This window comes from Schistocerca piceifrons, chromosome 2 (assembly GCF_021461385.2).
Source record: "Schistocerca piceifrons isolate TAMUIC-IGC-003096 chromosome 2, iqSchPice1.1, whole genome shotgun sequence".
Taxonomy (NCBI): domain Eukaryota; kingdom Metazoa; phylum Arthropoda; class Insecta; order Orthoptera; family Acrididae; genus Schistocerca; species Schistocerca piceifrons.
The window spans coordinates 466,593,801-466,616,030 of NC_060139.1; the positions used below are offsets into that span (position 1 = coordinate 466,593,801).

Sequence of the window (22,230 nt, forward strand, 5' to 3'; positions counted from 1 at the left end):
CAATAAATTACCAAAAGAGATAAAAGAAACTGCAAAAATACACTTATTTAAAAGGCAGCTAAAAGGTACCTGTTATGCAATACATTTTATACATTGAAGGATTATTTAGAAAAAAACAGAGTAGGGGTTTGGTAAAAAAAATGTTATACAAATAAATAACATGGTCCAACATTACACATAACACCTTCACACTATGTTTTTTTTTTTCCTTTTCTAGAGAAACTTAACGCCAAGCTATGCATTGAACAATACGAACACCTCTTCCTCCTTCTGAGCTCAACATCTCACTCATTATAGAGGGATGCTGACTCAGTTTTTCAGGATAGCAAATAGGAAGTTGTGCAACAGAAAATGGCCCATAGATCACCAGTGTGTGTGTGTGTGTGTGTGTGTGTGTGTGTGTGTGTGTGTGTAGTGAATGAAATGTTATGAATCAATGTGTGTATAGTGTGTGCAGTGACTGATAGTGAGATATGAGTGAACAGTGTGGCATTACAATATTTAATATGTTATTTGTAAAAAAGTATTGTATACCAGGAGTAAATCTAATGATTGTCTCTAACTAGAAGTCTGCAAATGTATGTGTACGCCATGTGAGGGATGCTGACTCAGTTTTTCAGGATAGCAAATAGGAAGTTGTGCAACAGAAAATGGCCCATAGATCACCAGTGTGTGTGTGTGTGTGTGTGTGTGTGTGTGTGTGTGTGTGTGTGTGTTGTGTGTGTGTGTAGTGAATGAAATGTTATGAATCAGAAACGTTTCACTACGCCTCTTATACCCTACTCGGCTAGCAGTTACGCAACCGTCTGGAACTTGTCCAAGCCGGTCAGGCACGTCCTGGCCTGCGCGTGGCCTTGAAGGTGTTGCGTCACCGCGAAAACACGGAATCGGCCCACAAGTAATACTAGGTGGGCTCGATTCGCTTTCTAAAGGGGCCCCTAGTGGGGGGTCACTCGCAGCGGATGGTCCTGGAACTCCGAGTAGGTGCGCTGGCATACATATGTTTACAGGTGGTATAGAATTCCAGACGGTTGCGTAACTGCTAGCCGGGTAGGGTATAAGAGGCATAGTGAAACGTTTCTGATCACAGTTGATTCTTTCTCTGTTGGCGGTAAACAGCATTTTATCAATACAGTGTTGGCTATTTGGAACCTTATAGAATATTGTGTATCCGAGGAACCGTTTGCAAGAGGTAATTCATCACATGTACATGCATATTTAAAGCTTGCCGAGGGCAAACTCTTGTCTGAGGTTAGAAGCGGATTTGAATTTATGTTTGGAAGTATTAATGGTGTCTTTGATGTGCAAAAGTGTAGCTTATTTTAAATTGGTCTAAACATGTAAATACTTTGACATGTCCTATATCCTTGTAAAAAGGGACCTACAGATGAATAAAGCTACTGCTGCTACTGCTGCTACTACTACTACTACTACTACTACTACTACTACTACATTCTGAAGAGAAAGGCTGTTACAATGAACATGGTATTTTCATATTACTACATCTGAAATTGATTTTGGATAATGGGCTGACCCACCCAAATGTAGTACTTGAGCAGTTGTAGTGACTGATCCCATTCAGTAGCTTGTGCAATACCCTGATGATCAATAAGAAAAGCTTGCAGTGCTTGTGAATCGTTTTGATCAGTTTGAAGACAAGAAACTTCTGATGCATCAAGTTCCAGATCATTTCCCACAGATAATGAAGACAAAGTGTCTACATTTTCATGCTGTCCTGTAGGATGATAAAGAATTTCATGCTGCTCATTCAAAAGGAGAAGTGACCATCATTGCAGCCTTTGATGTTATAGCACATTACAAGAAATACTGCTGAGCATTAAATATTGCTTTAAAATTTGATTTTCTCATTTGTTTTTTTTTGTGATAATAAGTAGAGATATCCATTGACTAAATAGATTTCAAAATTCTTGTTACAGTCTCTTGTATTCAGAAGCAACTTCATCACGAATGACATGAGGTACCTGACATGCGTTATAAAACTTTGGTTGTGCATTGTCCTTGAGCGTATTGTGCATCTCGATGTGGCATCAAACAAATGTCCATATTTTTCACACAACTGATGAATGCTGGCATAGGAAACTTGAGTGTCAACACTGTGCACGTTGTTCTGAATGTCTAAACCAAGCAAACCAGATGCTTCCATGTCATTGGAACTAGAGCATGACTGAATTACTATGAATGGCATTAATGTAGCTGTATTTTTATACATTGCTTGCAGAATGCACATCCCGAGAACAGATATACATTCGCTGTTGTAGGCTATGTGTGTAGATGTGATTTCTGTGAGTTGGGGTGTCCCATTTGCTCATATGTATTCTGATTAATTAATGTCACTGAAGCATGACTGTCTAACTGAAATGGTACATTTTGATTGAAATCTGCTAGGATATGAATGTTTTGCAGTTATTTCTTTGAATGTGATTGTCAGTTCTGGCTTTCAGAAGACTGACTTTGTCCACTGACTTTGTCTGATGTGTGAGTGACAGAACATTTTGCTGTTTGTTTATTTGAGGAGAGCTGATTGAATGAGTAGACAGCGTTGTGATTCTTGAACCTGCATCTGTGGTTTCTTTGAGTACTTCCAGAAGGAGCAGGTGAGGATTCTGAATTTGAGATCATATTTATTTCCATTTTCTCAAATTTAAATTTGTGTGGAACAGACCTTACTTTATTATTATTTTGCAGGTGCAATTGCTGTTTGTGTCCTGGCTTATGGCAGTGTCAGCATTTTGCCTGGTGGAAGAAGCAGAGTTCGCAATCTTGCATTACATAGCACTTAACACAAGACAACAGAGAACATGAACTTGCAGACAAACAGGCTGGCCCCTTTATGTACTCCTTACACTCCTGCATATAACTGTTGTCAGCATGTGCCACGCAGGAATGGGCCCACTTTGGACTATCAGCAGTAAGCATTGCAATAACAATCACAATAAAGTCAAATTCTGCAAACTTTTGCACTTGCTAAGATTTAGTCAGGTTAAGTACATCAGTGAGAGCAGGACTGCAATGTTTTAAAATCTCAGCCCTTATTCCATTGTCTGGAAGGTTCTGAATAATTACGTCATGAAGCATTTCATCTTGAAATCAAGATCTACAAGTGCAGTTAAATTTAGAATTCCTCATCATGTCCTTGAGGTCAGTGATCCATTTCTTGTAAGTCTGATTACAATGATGACACATATAAAAAAAATTTAAACAAGCAGCAGCTACATAAGTCGGAGTGTCAAAAGTTCCTCTAACCTCTGAACAGCTTTCTCACAGGGTAGACTTTGAGGCTTTACTTGGAGGAATAACTTTTGACACAGCCTAAAAATAAACACTCCTAGCCAAGAAAGAAAGAGAGGTCATTGTGATTTTGTAGGCTGCAAAGTTTGAGCTGTGATTTGCATTCCATCCAGTCCATTGGTTTTCATCAAAAGTGTGGAAGGGAGGAGGTAGCACATGCCCTCCATAATTCTGTACCTCTGTCATAGTTTACCGTTGGCTTCTTGTGCATCAAACAATCTGCTAATGGTCATAAGTAAAGTTTGAATTTGTTGGCTTTGAAACTGAGTAATTGCAATGAGTGTTTGCTGTCCAAATAGCTGCCACTTCATACAAAAATAAAATACATTTGAATACATAGTATATAGACAAACAAGAAATGGAAATAGTTATGCAATACTGAAAATTTTTTGATTAATTTTATGATTAGTGCTCGTCCAAGAATCCACAGCTATCATCTTCTCATCACCAGAAATGTCTCAGAAATGTCTGTTGTGTCCATAGTTGGTAAGAGGTGGCACAAACATTTCAAAATTTATTAAATGATTAAAACATGGGCATATTTATTTACACTATTTACAAGACAGACGTTTTTATACATAATTTTTGTATCCTTTAGTTGTAACAATTCTATACCTTCTCAGTTCAGTACTGTGGATCACTGGCTAGCACTTACAATAAACAATCACTTGCTAGCTGTTAGCAAATTAGTAGCATTGTGTTAGGTCTCTCTATTCTTACTGTCAGTCTTCTGAGGTCTAGGACGGAGCACAGTGAGTGGTGTCTTTACAATATGCGCAGAGGGTTACATTCACTAGCAGTGAGTTGAAGTGAAGACAATGTCCTCTGGTGCATCTGTGACTCCACCCATCAGAAGATGGCAAGCTGCAGAGTGAGGATCACAGCAGTGTGCTGGTAGACTGTTTACAAGTCTTGTCATCGACGTTAATTTTTGTGGTATGCTGTGTGCATTCAACAAATATGTTGTTGATACTGCACTAAGGCTTTCAGAAACAATCACTATCTCTGAAATCTAGTCCAGAACCAGATTTCCCATGCCCCATTCTCATGCCCCCTAATTCTCCCACCAGCCCTAAGAACCAGCAGCAGAGAAGCCTCCACTTCATCCCCCAATATTGTCTCAGACTGGAACAGCTGAACCATACTCTTCTCCCCGCCCAGAAAAACCTGACCATCCCTATGCCACACCCACTCCCAGTCCCTTGCCACATGGTTCATATCCCTGTGGAAGACTCAGGTGCAAGACCTGTCTGATTTATCCACCTGGCACATCCTACTACATTTCATCAAAGTCTTATCCTATCACAACCTGTGGAAACACCCAAGTTATATGCCACCACTGGCGCAATTTCAGCACAGCAATTTATATGGGCATGACCATCAACTAGCTGTCCACCCCAAAGAATGGCCTCTGTCAAACTAGCAAAGAGCAAGTTGACCACCCAGTGTTGGAACATGCTGCTGAGCTTAACATGCTCAGTTTCAATGGCTGTTTCTCAAGCCATGCCATCTGGACCCTTTCTTAACTACATGGAGGGAGTTATCCTTGCAACACATCCTTCATTTCCATAATCCTCCTGGCCTCAATCTCTGCTAAATGCACTGCACCCACACCCACTCCTCATAGTCTCACCTTCCTCAGTTCTGTCATCCACTCCCAGTTCACTGCCTCAAGTCACTATCATTACAGCCTTGTAAATTATTTACATTCTGATAGCTGAAAGTAATTTTGATTTGTTTGGAATTGCATGATATGATTTTTTTATAAGGTTAAGGTTTAAAATGTTTGCTGTGAATCTCAAACTCTTCCAATGTCCCAGGCAAATCATTTATGTAGGCCAACAACAGGAGTGGGCTAAGGACCGAACCTTGCAGGACATCATGTTTTTCCACTCTGAATTTAGTCTTATTCCTGTCATCTTATTTTTTAATGTGTCCCTCTGTTTTCTGTTGTTAAGATGTTATTCAATAACACTATACTATTTTAGTTCTCATCACCAGCTCATAAGTAGTTTGTTTGCATATAGGAGCCTAACTAATAAGACAATCTCTCTCATAAAGGTATAAAGTTTAATCCATCACTATTGTTAGCTCCCTGATAGTCCTAACATACCTTTCATGAGACCATTTTTGAGAAGTGAATTTACTAGAGTAAGAGTTTAGTCATATTGTGTTATAGTCAGCATTCCATAAACAATTTTGGGAAATACCTGACAATCAAATCTCAGTTTCAAGAATCTTGAAATTAATTTTGAGTTGTTTCAAGTTTCTGTGAACCATGCACTGTTTCCCTCTGACACTCTTTAAACTGTTTACTGTTGAGTCACCTAAATGTTTTAAATTTGTCTGAAAGCTCTGCATTTAATGTCTGATGTATGTAAATTATCTAGATAGTCATGTTTACGCTTTTGTTGGATGTATGTTGCACATAATTTCTTGAACTACTTATGAGCTCTAATATGACTTAAACACTTCTGTATATTATCTGTGTGTTATTGTATTTCTATATTTTAATGTCTAGAAGAGGAACTAAATAAAAATATTTTGATGTTGAATTGTAGATCCATCTTCCCTATTAAGTAATAGTGAATGAGGATGTGAGAGCCATTGTGTTATCTTCCTTACTCCCTCTGAGGGTACTTGTCAATATCTTAAAATTTTTGCTGTGTGGATAAGGCAAATGAAAAAGACACAGACTGTTGTCACTTGCAGGGGTGATTTATTGTTTTCTTATAGAAAGTTCTTTGTCTTCAAGCTACAATGTAAATCCTGAAAGGTTTTTATACAAATTTTTGAAAGGGAGAGGCAAAACTATACTGTACATAAAGTCATCTCCCAATCCGTGTGCCATGCAAGATAGTAGCAACTCAACTTGCAAATATGCTCTGTAGATATAATTTCAGAGCAAGCAATACAAAAAGCATTGTTGATTCACACAGTGTCCATAAGCAATGTACTTTTAGTACCACAGAGCAAGAGTATAGATAAAAGTACAGCAGAAACACTGAGCGGTTTATGTGTTTCAGAATAGTTGTAGCTGGCGGTACACACTGTTCATGAGTTCACACAACAATGCAAGTTGAGCACTGTGTAACCTTTTTGAGTGCTGCTTTACGCAGATGCTGACTTCTCTGACTTCTCATCACTGACAGTGGTTGCTCCAGAGGCAACAGATGTATTGTCGCCTGAAGAGCTTGCACAGGCCAGGCTTGGGAATTTCTTCTCCAAGGCAGCACGGTACTTGGGATGGCTGGTAGGGAAAGCAAGTTTAAATTATTAATGTCATGTAACATTATAGCTAACACATGCATTTGTTCATTTCAGGAAATGTAAATTTGACTATAAATAAATTGGTGGTATTTAGTTCTTACCTGATGCCATAGACAATAGGGTTGTAGACAGCATTAGCCTTGGCAAACAAAGAGCCCCAGATAGTAAGCAGAGGACTGATCTTCATTGTCTCAAAGATACCAGTGAAGTTAATGATGAGGTATGGAGTCCAAGCAAAGAACCACAGAGAGATGGTCATAAGGGCAACCTAAAAACAACAATACATTGTGTAATATGTTGTTGTCATTAATGGACAAAATAAGAATGATTGTAGACTATTGCCTTCTTGTACTTAGTACTGAAACTGATTTAATTTTGTTTTAGGATGGTAACATGTGCTTCATATACACTTTCTCATTACCTTGGCCAGTTTGCATTCTGCACTTGTCTGGCTGGCCTCAGCTGATCTGAGAGAGGCAACATTCATCTTCTTGGCCTGTTCCCTCATTTGTTTTTCATGGGCAGACACAGCCTGTAAATGAATGAAGACATGTCAAAATTGCTTTATTGTGTTATGCATCCTATACCGTTAAAAAAACTGTTTGCAAACCTGGAGAATGAAGAAGTAGGAGTAAATGATGGTTCCAAGAGGCAAGAAGTACACAAAGAAAGAGTAGACAAGAATGTAGCTGCGGCTAACCCAGTCCTTTGTGAGGTAATCAGTTCCACAGGCAGTCATATTTCCCTCAGGGACATACCTGTTAAGAACGTCAGATACAGTGTCACTTGAGATCTCATACAGTAGTGATGATAAACTCAGTTCCTTTAGTTTTGGTAAACTGATCAGACTAGTTTATTTGTCATAAAGAAGAACAGCAACCAGCTGCTACCTACCTGTTCCAGCCAAAGAGAGGCATGATGGTCCATGCCACAGAGAAAGCCCAGATGAAGAGAATCCTGAGCATTGCAGTCTTGTTTGTCATTGGCTTAGCTGACAACCCCTACAACAAATAATTAATGTAAGAGAAGCACAACATGATTAAAGCACTTGAATATCTGATATTGCTGATTCAACACTGAATTGTTTGAAAGATATGAATTACCTTGACAATGACATTGTACCTATCAAGGGCAATCATGGTCATGGTCCAGATGGAGCCACATCCGAAGAGAGAGCCAAATAAGGCATACAGTTCACACATGAATGGCCCTGAAACATTCAATGTTATTTAAGAAAATTTGTTATCTTTGTTTATACAAGATTGTATGATGGATAACTAATATTTAAATGTCTTATTAGGTAAAGACAGCAGCAAAAATAAAATTGCTTTTCCTGACTCACCCAGAACCCAGGTCTCATAGTAGCAGTTGATGACCATGGGTGGCGACATGGTGAACATCATGAGGAAGTCGGAGAAGGCCAAGTTGACAACTAAAAGGTTTGAAGGAGTTCTAAGGCTCTTGGTAGTGGAGAAGATGTAGATCACCATGCCATTTCCAATCACGGAAATTACACCCAAGACTCCAATAACAAAGCCAAGAAGGCCATGCCACAATGGGTTCATGGGAGGGAACTGGTACCTGTGAACAAATAAAATGTAAATTATGTGGTAATTTACATAGAGTATTTAGAAACACAGACTATTTCCCCTTTAAAATTTTCATATTTCATGCATAAATTTTATTGTAAGTGTAATGTAGCGTAGGACAGGCTCAAATATGTATTTATTTTCATCATGATTGAAAGTAATCAAAGAAAATGATAAAAATATGTTTACCAGTGAGGGTCCACAAGGTACAGCATTTCTGGCGGCACCTTGTCCACCACAGTCTGGTTGGCAAAACCTCCGCTACCTCCCCAGTAAGCACTGAAGCTTGGCTCGGAAATAAGAGATGCGGATGCTGAAAATTACATTTACTTAAATCAGTCACAAAAAGTAATTATTTTTGTATTGCACTGATCAGATGTTGCCTGTGATATTGTTAAAAAAATGACTGAATTTGTAATTTTGTTCTTTCCAGTTTCTGATAGACAAGAGACACTATACCATACAATGAGTGAGTGTTGTGGCACATTGGTCAGAGCTCTGGACTTACATTCAGGACCATCTAGTGAGATATAAATATTTCATGACTTTTACGAACTCAGTGATGTGAAATGAGAGAGTGATGTGAAATGAGAGGGTGATTTCTTTGAGAAGAACACATCCAATTTTCTTCCCCAATCAGATTGAGGACTCTGTCTTTGGTGCCTTTCTACCCAGTGGGCTGTTAAACCTCAATCTTCTTCGAACCCTGTACCTGCTATCACATTCGTCATTTTGCAATAATGAGAATCCACCCATATATGTTCTATGTTTTGAAGCTAACATTTGCATTTAGTTTTATAGTTGCTCAGCCTAACAGTCAAAAAAAGACACCGGCAACCATACAAATAGAAAAAGCAGAAGTAGTACATTTCCATTAATGTGTGTGTAATTATCTATTAAAGATGCAGACATGAAGTTGTTACTGTTACGTATGCAGATGGCATAAGTATTTTTCATTCTGTGCTCTTCCACAGTTGTGTCATTATAACTTGCCAGAAAAGAAACCTGGTTGTTGTCATAGTTCTTGGCTGAAAAGTAATGGGACAAACTCTAACTGGTGCTTGATTGGATGTAAACTTTCAGGTATAGAGAGTCCTGCATCATAGAGTATAAGAAGCAGGCATTTTGACTTGAGTGAACAGTAGTCAACACTCCAAATTATCTGTTAAATTTCCTGCCACATCCCAGTTTGCTGAACTGATACATTTTCTATTATAATGAATCTTGTATTTATTTCAAAGTCTCACCTTTTTCCTTGGGTCATAGGTATGGCAGCTTTCAAACATTTTATGTTCCTCTTTCTGAAACATTCTTCACCTAAATCATAGTGAGTCTGAAATTTCGATACAGTATGCACTTGTCCTAGAGAAATATACTTTACATGAAATAAACATGTTCAGTTGCTTTATCACTATTATACTATCTTAAATCTCAAGTGCTAGATAAAAGCCATAATTTTGGTTTTGTCACTTGTGTGAGGGTTTCAGTTACAGGTAAAAGCAAAATATTTATCAGCCTATACCCATGAGGGTTAAAGTACTGCCTAATTTTTTTACATAATAGAGTGTCACAAGGATTGCCATTTGTTTTAAATTTCACACACTGTTATGCTACAATCAGTCTCTCTGCAGTTGACACAGGAGGCCTACCTCAAAATCTCTGTCAGCCTTTCAGGCATCTTTCAGTTTTAAAGACATGTTGATTTTCTTGTCTGTATAAAATGAACAATATAGTGAGCATTTTTATAACATTTTCTTGTTTATCTTCTTATGGTTTTAATTCTCCACAAACAATAAATTCGCCTGATATGGAAAATTATCTCACTTTTGACTAACACTGGGAAACATCACCCACAAGGCTTATAAGAATAATGCAGTTACGAAACAGAATATCAGAACTGCATATTAAATCAGTTCCTTTCATACTGAAGTCCAGAGCTTTATCACTCCAGTTCAACTAACAAGTAGTTACAACTGGAAAGTGATATAGTTGTGGGCATTTCTTTCCCATGTTAAAGTATTTCACTGGCTCAATATGTTATCTTTCACAAGTAAGAATGTTCTCTAATGTGACAGCCAGATAAAACCAGATGGTCTACATGAGAGCTCTAGCTCATTTTCATTCCTAGTTACAAACTGCATAAATTTGGATTAAAAACAAAAAATAAAGAATATCATTCTCCAAGGAGACTGCTCAGTTATGACTTAGTGAGGTGTGCTGTGTTCTAAAAATACCTGAAAAGGCCTCATTTCAAGTGTCCTTGCTTCTTACAGTGTGACAAAATCCCATGATGTGTCATAAATGTATTAGCGGAAAAGAAGCTTTTTTCCCATCTTTACAGTCAAGAGAGCATGTTATCAATGCAAACAACTGCTGACCCTACAGTCCAAAAATGTTTAAAGTCATTGGTGTAGTGGGTTTTATTAAAATTTCCTTGAATTTTTTCATTCAAATTCAAGTTACTGGAATAGGTAGTTCAACTGAACCACTTGCTCCAAAATTCATTGTATGACATTTGTATTAAAGAAACTTTGGACTTACCCATGTTGAGTTGTAAGACAGAAAACTGAAGAAAATCAAAGATGAACTACTTCAGATCCTGCTGCCAGACTGACTGGAGACACCGCCAGGTATTTGCTTTTAAAGCAAAGAAGTCGTACCCCCTTGCGGATGCGGCTCAACTGTAACAGGTATTTGCCGGCCTCTTATATAAGAGGTTCCACCACTTTCATGATGTCACTAATTCAATAAACAGTATTGTAGTAAAACCCACGTAAGGCTATTAGTGGCATCCATAAAAAGTAAAATATGTATCAACACGTGGGTTAACAAGATCAACATCTTTTCTTGCACTTCCCTTCTTGTGAGAAACACACAGTTGGTCAGTAACTTGTGAAGTCTCTGGTACTCTGAACAGAGCATAGCTTCATCTTCATCACCCAACAGTAGAATTACTTTCAAAACCATCACAATCAAAATCCATTAGCAGTGTGAAGAAATTTGATAATATCCTTTCAAAGTTTTAGAAATATTTGGTTACATGCATTCTGCTGGCAGTATCATCTACAAGTTTTTCCCATACTAATCTACATGTTATGCCAGCTGGCGTTTTGATTCATTCAATTACCAGAGGAAAATCTATAATATGTGGTTTTGTTGGGGTCAGTTCAAATATTCTTCTTGTTTACAATGCCCTGCTGGCAAATAATTATTATAGAACCACTGCTATACACATATCAATAAATTGACCATGGTCACAACTACTCTATTTTTGTAATAGTTTCTGCCAGCAATATTTATTTGGCCTGGCATTTACAGTTAGTTGTTTGTGGGCCAACTTTCATTTTTTATTAGTATAGCAGAAAAAATTCTGTTCCATCTTGCACAATTATCTCCTTTTGACTCCAACATATATTTCCCTGGCTGTAACAATAATACTATAAAAAGTATGATAACATCATCCATTTTCAGACTCACTTCTTGCTGAAACAATGTCTCTCAATACTTCCCATGACCTCCTTTGCAATCATGAATATTGCTTCTTTTTCTTCTTGCAGTTTCCACAGTGAAAAGTAGGTACATAATTTAGTAGATGTTACTGAAATTCATTTCATATTTTTTCAGAGGAAAATAACAGCTTATAAATAATGTCAACATGCATTTTGCTTTTATTGTTCTGTTCAGGTTGAAATTAGAAGCATTTTTATATCAGGTACGTTATTTTCATTTATAATTAAATATACTTGTCACTCTTGGTATTAAAATAGTGTCCAGCAAACCAAAGAAAAGTAAGCTAATTTATTTTATTATTGCTTAAAAATTCATTTTGGCAAATAAATTTTCTGTTTGTCTCTTGAATAGGAAATAGCACCCCCTGCCTTTCAACCAAATTATCTGTTTATCTATTTTTTGTATGGTTGCTTTTAACATTATAATTTTATCTTTCAGATACTTCATTGTTATGTATTCCCCTTAATGGAGGCTGTAATGATAATATTTTACTTATTAAAGAAGTGCTGATCTTATAAAAATCTGTTACAAGATTTGTTTACAGTTTGAGTATGTGTAATAGGAAAGGCAGAAATATAAAGAACTTCAGAAGTTAATTCCACCTTCTCCAGTCTGGAAAATTATGAAAATTTTATTATTGTCTTCTTTTAAACTTTCCTTTTTTTCTTCTCTTCTCGCCCTTAATTCCTGCTATCCTGTGAATAGCGGCTAAGCAAAGGGTGGCACGTAATTGTAATTCAATATGAGACGTATATCATGTTTCATAGGAGGATATAGAACAGACTAAACTTAACAGTATATCGGCACTGAATTAATTACATGTGGCCAAGCAGGATCAAGCTCATTTTAACTATTTGAAAACTTTTCAGTAGCAATAACTATTTTCTGGTACCATAGTTAAACTACATTTGTTTTTACCTCAATACAATATTATGATTGGCCCGTATGTAATTAAGATTGAATTCCAGTGGTCTAAAACATTTGACCTACAAGATAAAAGAGGTACTGGTACACAGTTCTTAATCTTCAGCATCCTCTTCAACAGCCTTCAGAACTATAACTTACTATAATTCTAATGCTGACTGAGGTCTATCAGTGTAGAATATTTAAATTTATTAATCAGTTAAATTTTAAATCACATAATTACTTCAATTACTACATCTTAGACTGCAAAAAGCAACTAATAGTTTGCAAATATAAGATTTTATTCCTAGCACAAATCAAACATATTTATATAATCCAATGTCTAACAGTTATTATTTCACTGTGCCTGACTGTGTGCCTAGTGAAATATTTCATTAGATCAATACCACATAGTTGACAATAGCAAGAGCAGTTTGCAAAAGTATCTCTATTCCATATTTGACTGCTTTTGAGAGAATTTGTATCAATATGTTGCCCAGAATAAGTGCAAATGATCAAAAACCATCAGTAATCTTCATCTAAAAGTGGCTAAAACTTTAATAAATAAACTGTTGAAATTTTTCAGCTTTCATGCAGCATTATATATAAAGATTTTATGTCATTAAGAAATTTATCCCTATTTTTGGTCTTAACTATCATCTTGTGTTTTTTTTCTTCAGTCTGAGGACTGACTTGATGCAGCTCTCTACACTAGTCTATCCTGTGTAAGTCACTTCATATCTCCCACTACAACTTTTAACCCTCATATTTCCCTCCAATACTAAATTCTTGATTCCTTGATGCCTCAGGAAGTGTCCTATGAACCAAACACTTCTTTTAGTCTGGTTGTGCTTATTTTTCTTTTTTTCCCTAATTCGTTGAATACCTTTGCATTAATTATCACATCTACCCATTTACTTTTTTTCCATTTTTCTGTAAATAATAATCCATAACAGATTATTTCAAAGTCTTCTATTATCCTTCTTGTCTATGCTGCTAATAGTCCACATTTTACTTCCATATAAGGCTACAATTAAGGCAAATACTTTTGGAAAAGACTTTTAAATGTTTAAATTTACAGTAAGTGTTAACATATTTCTATTTTTTATTGCTATTACAAGCCTTCATTTTATATACTCTTTATTCCTGCCATCATAAGTTATTTTGCTCCCCAAATAACAAAATGTATGTACTACTTTCAGTATTCCACTACCCAATTTATTTCTCTCGGCATCACCTGATTTAATTCAACTACATTCAATGCCCTTGTCTTACTTCTTTTATGTTCATCCGAAACAATGTACTAATCTTAAAAGTCATTTGCTATCTCTCACAAAATTACAGTGAGATTGGCAAATCTCAAAGTTTTTATTCTTTCTATCTGTCCAAATTTGTCTTTGGTTTCCTTTAGTGCTTGATTTACACACTGAATGAATAATATAGTGGACAGGCTACAACCTAGCCTCACTCTCTTGTCCACCACTGTCTTGTCATGTTTTTGGCTATTATAGTTTTACGTTGATTATGTTCAAGTTGCAGATAACATTTTACTCCCTGTTGGAACCAAATCTGGTCTTCCTGCAGGTCAGCTTCTCCCAGTTTTTCCATTCTTCTGTAAATAATTTCTGTTAATATATTACAACCATGACTTCTGAAGCTGTTGTCTTCATAATTTCAAAGAATGTACTTCAGCCAACCTTTGTAAAAGCTGCTATCTTTAGTATTTATCTCCTGAGAGCTATCAATTCCTCTTCTATAGAATTTTTTTACCTATTTCAGCCAGTCATTGCTTAGTGCTTGCTTTGAAACTTCCAACAAACACTTGTTATTTCAACTTATTAAAGTCCCATATCCTTAAATTCCTAGATTTATGCAGTTTCTTTGACTTTAATCTACATTTAACAACTTACTAATTATTATTAGAGTCCACATCTGCTCCCAAAAATTCTTTGCAGTTTCAAATATGGTTTTGAAATCTCTATCTACCATTAAATAATCTACCTGAATCATTCCACCGTCTCTAGGTCTCACTTAAATGCACAATCTCCTTTCATGATTCTTAAACCAAAGGAGTTAAGCTGTGCTATGTGCAAAGTTCTATCAGGTGGCTTCCATTTTCATTCCTTTCCACCAGTCCTCGTTTTATGACTATTCTCCTTCTCTTCCTGTTCTTACTATCAATTTCTAGTTCCTCATCTCCCTTAACATAATGAGTAATTTTATTTTGTTTGTTTATTTATCTATCCATGGACATTTTAAAATGTATGGATGTTGTCAGTTTGTGTACATTCATATATTTATAGAGTTTGTTGTTACATTTAGTTAAACATTGTGGCGTATAAGTTATTTACAATCATTTTTGCTCCTTATCAATAGTTAAACATTGTGAAACAGAAGTTATTTACAATCATTTAGTACTAAGGAATTCACTTATATTGTAAAAGCAGTGTTCCTGAAAAAACAATTTAAGATTTTTCCTAAAGCAGTACATGTTACCTGTTTTTTTTTTTCTGTGGCAGTTTATTATTACCTCCATACAAGAAGCTGTTTTCAGTCTTATGTTTATTCTTCCTGTCTAGGTGAAGACAGTGCCTTGTTCTTGTTCTATAGTTATGAAAACTGCTATTTGTGCTATAATTTTCTATATTTTTCTTGCTGTACACTATGGTTTGGAATATAAATTCACAAGGAACAGTTAGAATTTCTAACATTTTGAAAAGTTCTCTGCAGTGGGCCTGCTTACTGCTTTTTGTTATAATTCTTACTGCTCTCTTTTGCATTTTAAATACTGTTTGTAAATTCTGAGCACTGTTTCCCCAGAGAATAACACCATAACTGATTACTGAATGAACATAACTAAAGTATACAGTTCTCAAACATTCATTACTGCATGTGGATACAAGGAGTGCATAACATGTTGTGGATATCTTTTTTGAGAGTTTCATAGCATGTTCGTTCCACTTCATTTGGCTGTCAATGTGCAACCCTAAGAATTTTGTTGTAGGTACATCATGTATGGAGATGTTATCTAGTTTTAAATTTAAGAGACTCTCTTTTCTGTTCATTCTAAAGCATATTGTATTTGTTTTCTTTATGTTGAGAGTTACTTTGGTTTCCTGAGGTCATTTGTGAACATCCCTCAGCACTTCAGTAGAATTTTCCAGCATTTTTGCTGGTGTCTTACTGGTGATTACTATGTTGCTGTCATCAGCAAACAATATCTTCTCTTCAAGCTGTTGCATAAGTTAGAGGCACTAGGAGTAAGGGGAGTGATTCTCAAATGGTTTCATTCATATCTAGAAAACAGAGTACACTCAGTAGAGATCACACATATCTTCAGAAACAATACTGGGCCCAGTACACATCCTTGAGGGACCCCAATATTGATATATTGTGGATCAGATATATGTTTCTCAATGTACTTTGATCCACTGAAGATATGTGTGATCTCTACTGAGTGTACTCTGTTTTCTAGATATGAATGAAACCATTTGAGAATCACTCCCCTTACTCCTAGTGCCTCTAACTTATGCAACAGCTTCTGGTGGTCAACTGTATCAAATACCTTAGACAGGTCTAGAAAAAGGCCAGTTACATAGGTATTCTCATCTAGTGCTTCTAAAACTGTTTTGGAAATTGTGCTATTGCAGATTCTGTACCTCTACCAGGCCTGAAACCATGCTGGTCATTGCAGATGAGGATGAATTTACTTAGATAGCTCATAAGCCTGTTTTCATTATTGTTTCTATCACTTCGGAAAAGCATGACAGTAGGGCTATTGGTCTGTAGTTCTCAACGTTTTCTATGTCAGCTTTCTTGTGAACTGCTAAAATTTTGGCATGCTTCAGATAGTCAGGGAAGCAACCAGTTTTGAAGGATTCATTTATGATTTCTGTTAGTGGAGCTTTGAAACCATTTGTGCATTTTTTGTTCTTTAATTGCCTTACAGCATTGCATACTTCCTCCTCAGTAGTTGGAAGAAATACCATTGAGTTTACTATATGCTTCTGTATTGGTTGATTAGCACTTTTTGGAAAACTTTTCTGTAACTTCATTGCAGTGCTGCAAAATTAGCTATGCACATAATTTGCTAATTCTTTCAGGTTACTTTCTAAGTTTTCCTTGTTCTTGATTTGTGTGTTTGTACCTCTTTGCTTCACAGTTCCTGTTTCTTGTTTCACTACAGCCCATGTAACTTTACTTTTCTTATTTGCTAAATTTATGAACCTATCATTGGCTGATTTTTTTGCAGTGTTGTTCCTGTAGATCCTTTTGTACTTTTTGTAGTAGTGCAAAAAAACTGGATCACTATCGTCCTTTTTAATGAAGTTTAGGTATTTACAAGTTTGAGCACATTTTCTAATTCCTTTAGTAATCCATTTATTGTTGGTGGGTGTTCCAATAGGAATTAATTCTTTGGGGAATGTTTCTTCAAATTTTAATTTAAACTCAGACATAAAATTGGAGAATTTGCTGTTCACTTTAGTTTCTATATATACTCCTTCCCAACTTTAATGTGGTAACTTTAAGGAAAACTCTTGCAAAGCTGATGGAGAGCAGACTCTTTTTATATACATGCAGTTTTGACTCTTTTTTTACACAAGCTTTTACTTTTATAATCTGACATAGATGGTCAGACAGTCCCAGATTTTTAACAAGTACATCACAATTTTTTCTGCCTACATCTGTAGCTACATGGGCAATGGTAGATGATGAGTGTGTGATTTATCTCATCATACTTTTTTTTCAATGTCTTCGTCATCTGAGGAGCTAGTAGACATAAAAATCTTTATTGCTGAGGTGGATTTTAGCTTTTTGTCTATCTTGCCTACGATAGTGTGTTCACTATATGTATATAGTAAAAAATAAAATTGTGGAACAGCCACAAGTCACATTTAATTTCCTCTACTATCAGTTTCGCTTCTCAGGTGTGATCAGCTTCAGAACTGTTGGAAATTACAATGTGTTAAATAAAACCACTGATCCTACTTACAGCATAATAACACACATTTAGCAGCCAATGACCACACGTTAAATATACCTACCTATGTACAATGTCAATGTCATACATAAACTGGAGTAAGTCAGCTGTTTTACAGTTATCATAAATTCCATGGCTAAGTCCAATCAAAGATGAACCAGTGTATCACTTCTTGTTGGATGAGCAAAAATTCTATAGATATACACATCAGTGGGAAACTACTCATTGAGATTGCGATACACAAAAAACCATAACAACCTTCAACTGAGGCAAACCACTACTGTTTTTATGGGCATTAATGCAATATATGAATGGCATTCAATAGGTAATGCAACAGATTTTGTTTCTGAAAGCCGGTTCATTTTATTTAGGGCCCAATATGCCATAATATTCCCCATTCTTTTAGCTACAAAACCCTATTTTTCACCATAATCTCTGTTCAGTGAGACAGCCTTACACTGCCTTACTGGGAGGGCCTGTATGTCTGCAGGGTACCACTCTTCTGGTCAATATTGTAGCCAACATTGTGCTGCATCAATAACCTCCCCATCATCTCTGTACTGCTTCCCATGGACTGCATCCTTCATTGGGCCAAACAGTTGGAAGGTGCAGGATCGGGCTGCATAGTGGATGAGGAACAACAGCCAATGACATTTTGTGAGCTCCTCTCAAGCGTGCAGACTTGTGCGAGGCTTTGCATTGGCCAGTTGAGCAGCAAGGTGTTTGATTGTGATCTGTTGATCACCTTGAATGAGAGTGTCTGCACATTCCAACATTGCAGGAGTCACAGTTGCAAGCAGCCTGCCAGGACATGGAAAATGGACAGTTTCACACGAGCTCGTTGCAATGATGACAAACCCCTTGCCCAATGACTCAGCATCCTTTTTCTCACTGCCAGGTCTCTGTAGGCATTCTGCAAGCATCTATAAACATTGGCAATGCTTGGGTTTTCTGCTAAGAGAAACTCTATGACAGGTCATAAAATAAAGGCTTTCGTGACTGGATGTTTCAGCTGCCAAGAATTCTTCTGGGTAATGTGGCCATGGTCCATGGAACTCTTCTATCCATGACGTTTCATCCAAAGCTACGTTGGACATCTTCGGAGGTGCTCCTGGTTGTGCTGAGTCTTGCCGACTGACGAGTCAGACGTCAAAGAACGGCCTAAATACCATGGAAAGTGGGCATGGTCTCGGTTTCACATGATAGCAGAGATAAACCTTGTCAAGGATAAAATATAATATATAACTATCGATCATAGTACGTCAAAGATAAAAACTTCTCATCGATTCTGTAACACCACTTCCATATATCGCTGAGTTTCATAGCTTCTTCTTTTCTGTTAAAATTATCCCCATGTTTATATATTTTGATGGCTTCTCTGTATAGTTGTGGATCATAGTACATAAAACTACAGTTTCCAAAAATTTCGTTACGTGATCACCCGACTGAAAAGCATGTTCCATCATCGCTGACCTGTCTATTTTCCCTAGTCAGCAAAGAATTTTATGTTCCTTCAACTGTGTATTCATACTTCTCTTTGTAGTTCCAATTTTGGCCCCTACCACATGTACACAGAATCTTGTATACACCACTTGCAGAGAGTGACGTTTATCCTTTTCAGACCAACTAAGAAAATAGGACAAGCACTTCGTTCCGTTAAAGATAAACATACCCCTCTGTCTGCAAGTGGTGTATACAAGATTCTGTGTACATGCAGTAGGGTCTACATTGGAATTACAAAGAGAAGTGTGAATACATGGTTGAAGGAACATAAAAGTCTTTGCCAACTAGGGAAAACAGACAAGTCAACCATGGCGGAACATGCTATTCAGTCAGGTGATCACGTAGTGAAATTTTTGGAAACTGAAGTTTTATGTACTATGATCCACAGCTATATAGAGAAGCCATCAAAATATGTAAACATGGGGATAATTTTAAAAGAAAAGAAGAAGCAATGAAATTCAGCGATATATGGACAGTGGTGCTACTGAATCAATGAGAAGTTTTTATCTTTGATGTGCTATGATTGATAGTTATATATTATATTTTATCCTTGACAAGGTTTATCTCTGCTATCACTTGAAATCCAGACCATGCCCACTTTCCACGGTATTTAGGCCATTCTTCAATGTCCGACTCACCAGTCGGCAAGACTCAACACAACCAGGAGTACCTCCACAGATGTCCAACGTAGCTTTGGACGAAATGTCAGCGATAGAAAAGCTCCATGGGCAATTGCCATAAAACCTGGAAGAATTCTCAATCTATGACAAGTCTCTGCTTGGAATGCATGTGTCTTACAGGACACATTTTGAAGACTACTTATAGTGCTCCCACATAAAGGAATTTCATGAAACTATGGGGGCTGAAGCAAAAATATTTTCTGATTTCCCAAAAACATTCTGCATTTTTCTGCTGAAATAGGCAGAGAAAAAAAGTATTTCATTGTTTATTGAAAGCCTCTCGTAGAAGGTTAGGTAGTTATATACATGTATCTGGTAGTGGCAATGCTTAGATTCTAAATTTGATCATGCTGTAAAATACTTTTAAAAGGCTTATAGAAACAACTCTGTTTTGACAGAAGTGCATTTTAGTGCACTCAAAATTATGGAATTAAAGTTCATATTACTACAACATCCACTGCTTTCAATAAGTTCAATAAGTCCTTAGAAAAAGTTATAAAATTGATTATTTTGATAATTCTTTTCCTAATTTTTCAGCGTAATTCCCTTTTATCTCAATGCACTTTTCCAAGTGTTGGTCCAACTTTATTAAGCTTGCCAGACAGAAGGACTTGGAACGTCTGCAAAATAGGCATCAGTTTGGGCAGTGACCGTCTCGTTCGATGTGAACCGTCGTCTGCCAAGCCAGTTTTTCAAGTTTGAAAGTGAAAAAGAAAGTCACTGGGTGCCACATCTAGTGAAAGCAGTGGATGTTGTAGTAATATGAACTTTAATTCCATAATTTTGGCTATCAAAACTATACATTGTTTTGATGGAAGAGAATCTCTTTTTTCTTTTGGCAGAGGATCTTTTTCTTTTTCAAATGAGGATCTTTTTCTTGATTTCTTTGCTCAACCAGTGCAATAACAATGCATAATACTCTACATTTGTTGTTTGTCCCTTTTTTGAGTAATTGACATACATGATTTTGCATGTGTTGCAAAAAACCGCCCAATTTCACCATCTTCAGCTTCTTTGGAGACCATTTATCTTTAAATACCCACTGTTTTGATTGTTCCTCAGTCTCTAGAGTGTAGTAGTGCATCCATGTTTTGTCTACAGCTATGTATTAATTCAGACACCCAGCAGGATTTCAGGGCAGAAGTGCCAAAACAGCTTCAATGTCATACACACTGTTGTGTTTATTCTCCACTGAGAGCAAACGTGGCATCTGTCTTGTTGCAGAGAGGTTTTTCCACTCAATTTCTCATGCAAAATTGAAAACATTGTACATTGTGATATGCCTGATTCGTTGATAACTCAAAACCATATCATGTATTTTGCCAATCATTTCGGGGGTGATCACTTCTACCACATATCCTGAATGCTGTTCATCCTTTGTGGATGCATGGCCACATTTAAACTTATGTACCAAATCATAAACAACAGCAAACACAGGAACAGATGTGCAGTGAACTTCATCCAATTCATATTTGATCTGTTTTGGTGTTAAGCTTTTAAATTAGAAGTGTTTAATCACAGCTTACAACTCACTTTTTTCCATGTTGCAAAATAAACACAAGCTTGTTGCTGCAATTGACTGGGATAATGAAACCACATGCTGGCTGCAGTTTCAACTTTATCTGTCGTCTAGCAACAAATGATGATTACTAACAGCAAACTGTTTTGATACTACAACCACCATCTCTTAGATTTTCTGATGGCTTATTGAACATCCCTTGTGTTAAAATACAAATTGGATAAAAATGGGATTGTGGTGTCACTGCCAGACACCACACTTGCTAGGTGGTAGCTTTTAAATCGGCCGCGGTCCGGTAGTATACGTCGGACCCGCGTGTCGCCACTGTCAGTGATCGCAGACCGAGCGCCACCACACGGCAGGTCTAGAGAGACGTACTAGCACTCGCCCCAGTTGTACATCCGACTTTGCTAGCGACGCCACACTGACAAATACGCTCTCATTTGCCGAGACGATAGTTAGCATAGCCTTCAGCTAAGTCAATTGCTACGACCTAGCAAGGCGCCATCACCAAGTTATATTGAGGTGATAATACTGTATCAACAAGACCAATGTTCACCAATTGTGGATTAAAGTTAAGTATTCCAGCAGCTACGTACTTTTCTTTATAGCATTCATTTCGTATCCTGTTTCAGACCTCACGCCAGCCTGCGTGAGTTCAAGCGCGTGCCTTTCGGCTTCCTCTCATTGTGTCTAGGCTGTCTTGTCTAGACATAACAGGGATGACCCTGCTGTAGGCACCAGAAAGATCGCGGGAGGCGCACATTGGCACGGCGCGTCACGGATGGTAGTGGCTGCAAGTAGAGTCCCGTCCACCAGAGGGCACGCGAGAATTCGGACGCTACCTCTGCCGGCATAACAACAAAAACAACAACAACAACTCCGGCAGCACTGGCCGGGCCAGTCAGTTCACATCGGGCAGGTCTAGCAGACAGTTCCCGGTCTACACTAGGTGAAGTACGACGG

At 37.1% G+C, this 22,230-nt stretch overlaps 1 protein-coding gene and 1 long non-coding RNA gene across 3 annotated transcripts; one reads left to right on the top strand and one right to left on the bottom strand.

Moving 5' to 3' along the window:
• The first annotated feature begins 941 nt into the window (after window positions 1-941).
• LOC124775001 lies at window positions 942-11,398 on the top strand. 2 transcript variants are annotated; one of them, XR_007015582.1, is made up of 4 exons: window positions 942-1,192; window positions 2,463-2,615; window positions 2,707-2,929; window positions 8,602-11,398. It is a non-coding gene; the product is annotated as an uncharacterized LOC124775001 (long non-coding RNA). The 2 variants fall into 2 exon arrangements; XR_007015581.1 differs by lacking the exon at window positions 8,602-11,398 and having other exon boundaries at window positions 2,707-5,831.
• On the bottom strand, window positions 6,009-10,866 carry LOC124775000 (opsin-1). Its single transcript, XM_047249753.1, has 9 exons — window positions 10,710-10,866; window positions 8,358-8,481; window positions 7,922-8,160; window positions 7,683-7,789; window positions 7,474-7,580; window positions 7,190-7,337; window positions 7,001-7,111; window positions 6,681-6,847; window positions 6,009-6,559 (listed from the first exon to the last, which is right to left on the bottom strand). The coding sequence occupies exons 1-9, from the start codon at window positions 10,711-10,713 to the stop codon at window positions 6,421-6,423; spliced, it is 1,146 nt and encodes a 381-aa protein (XP_047105709.1). The 5' UTR covers window positions 10,714-10,866; the 3' UTR covers window positions 6,009-6,420.
• Window positions 11,399-22,230: the final 10,832 nt, after the last annotated feature.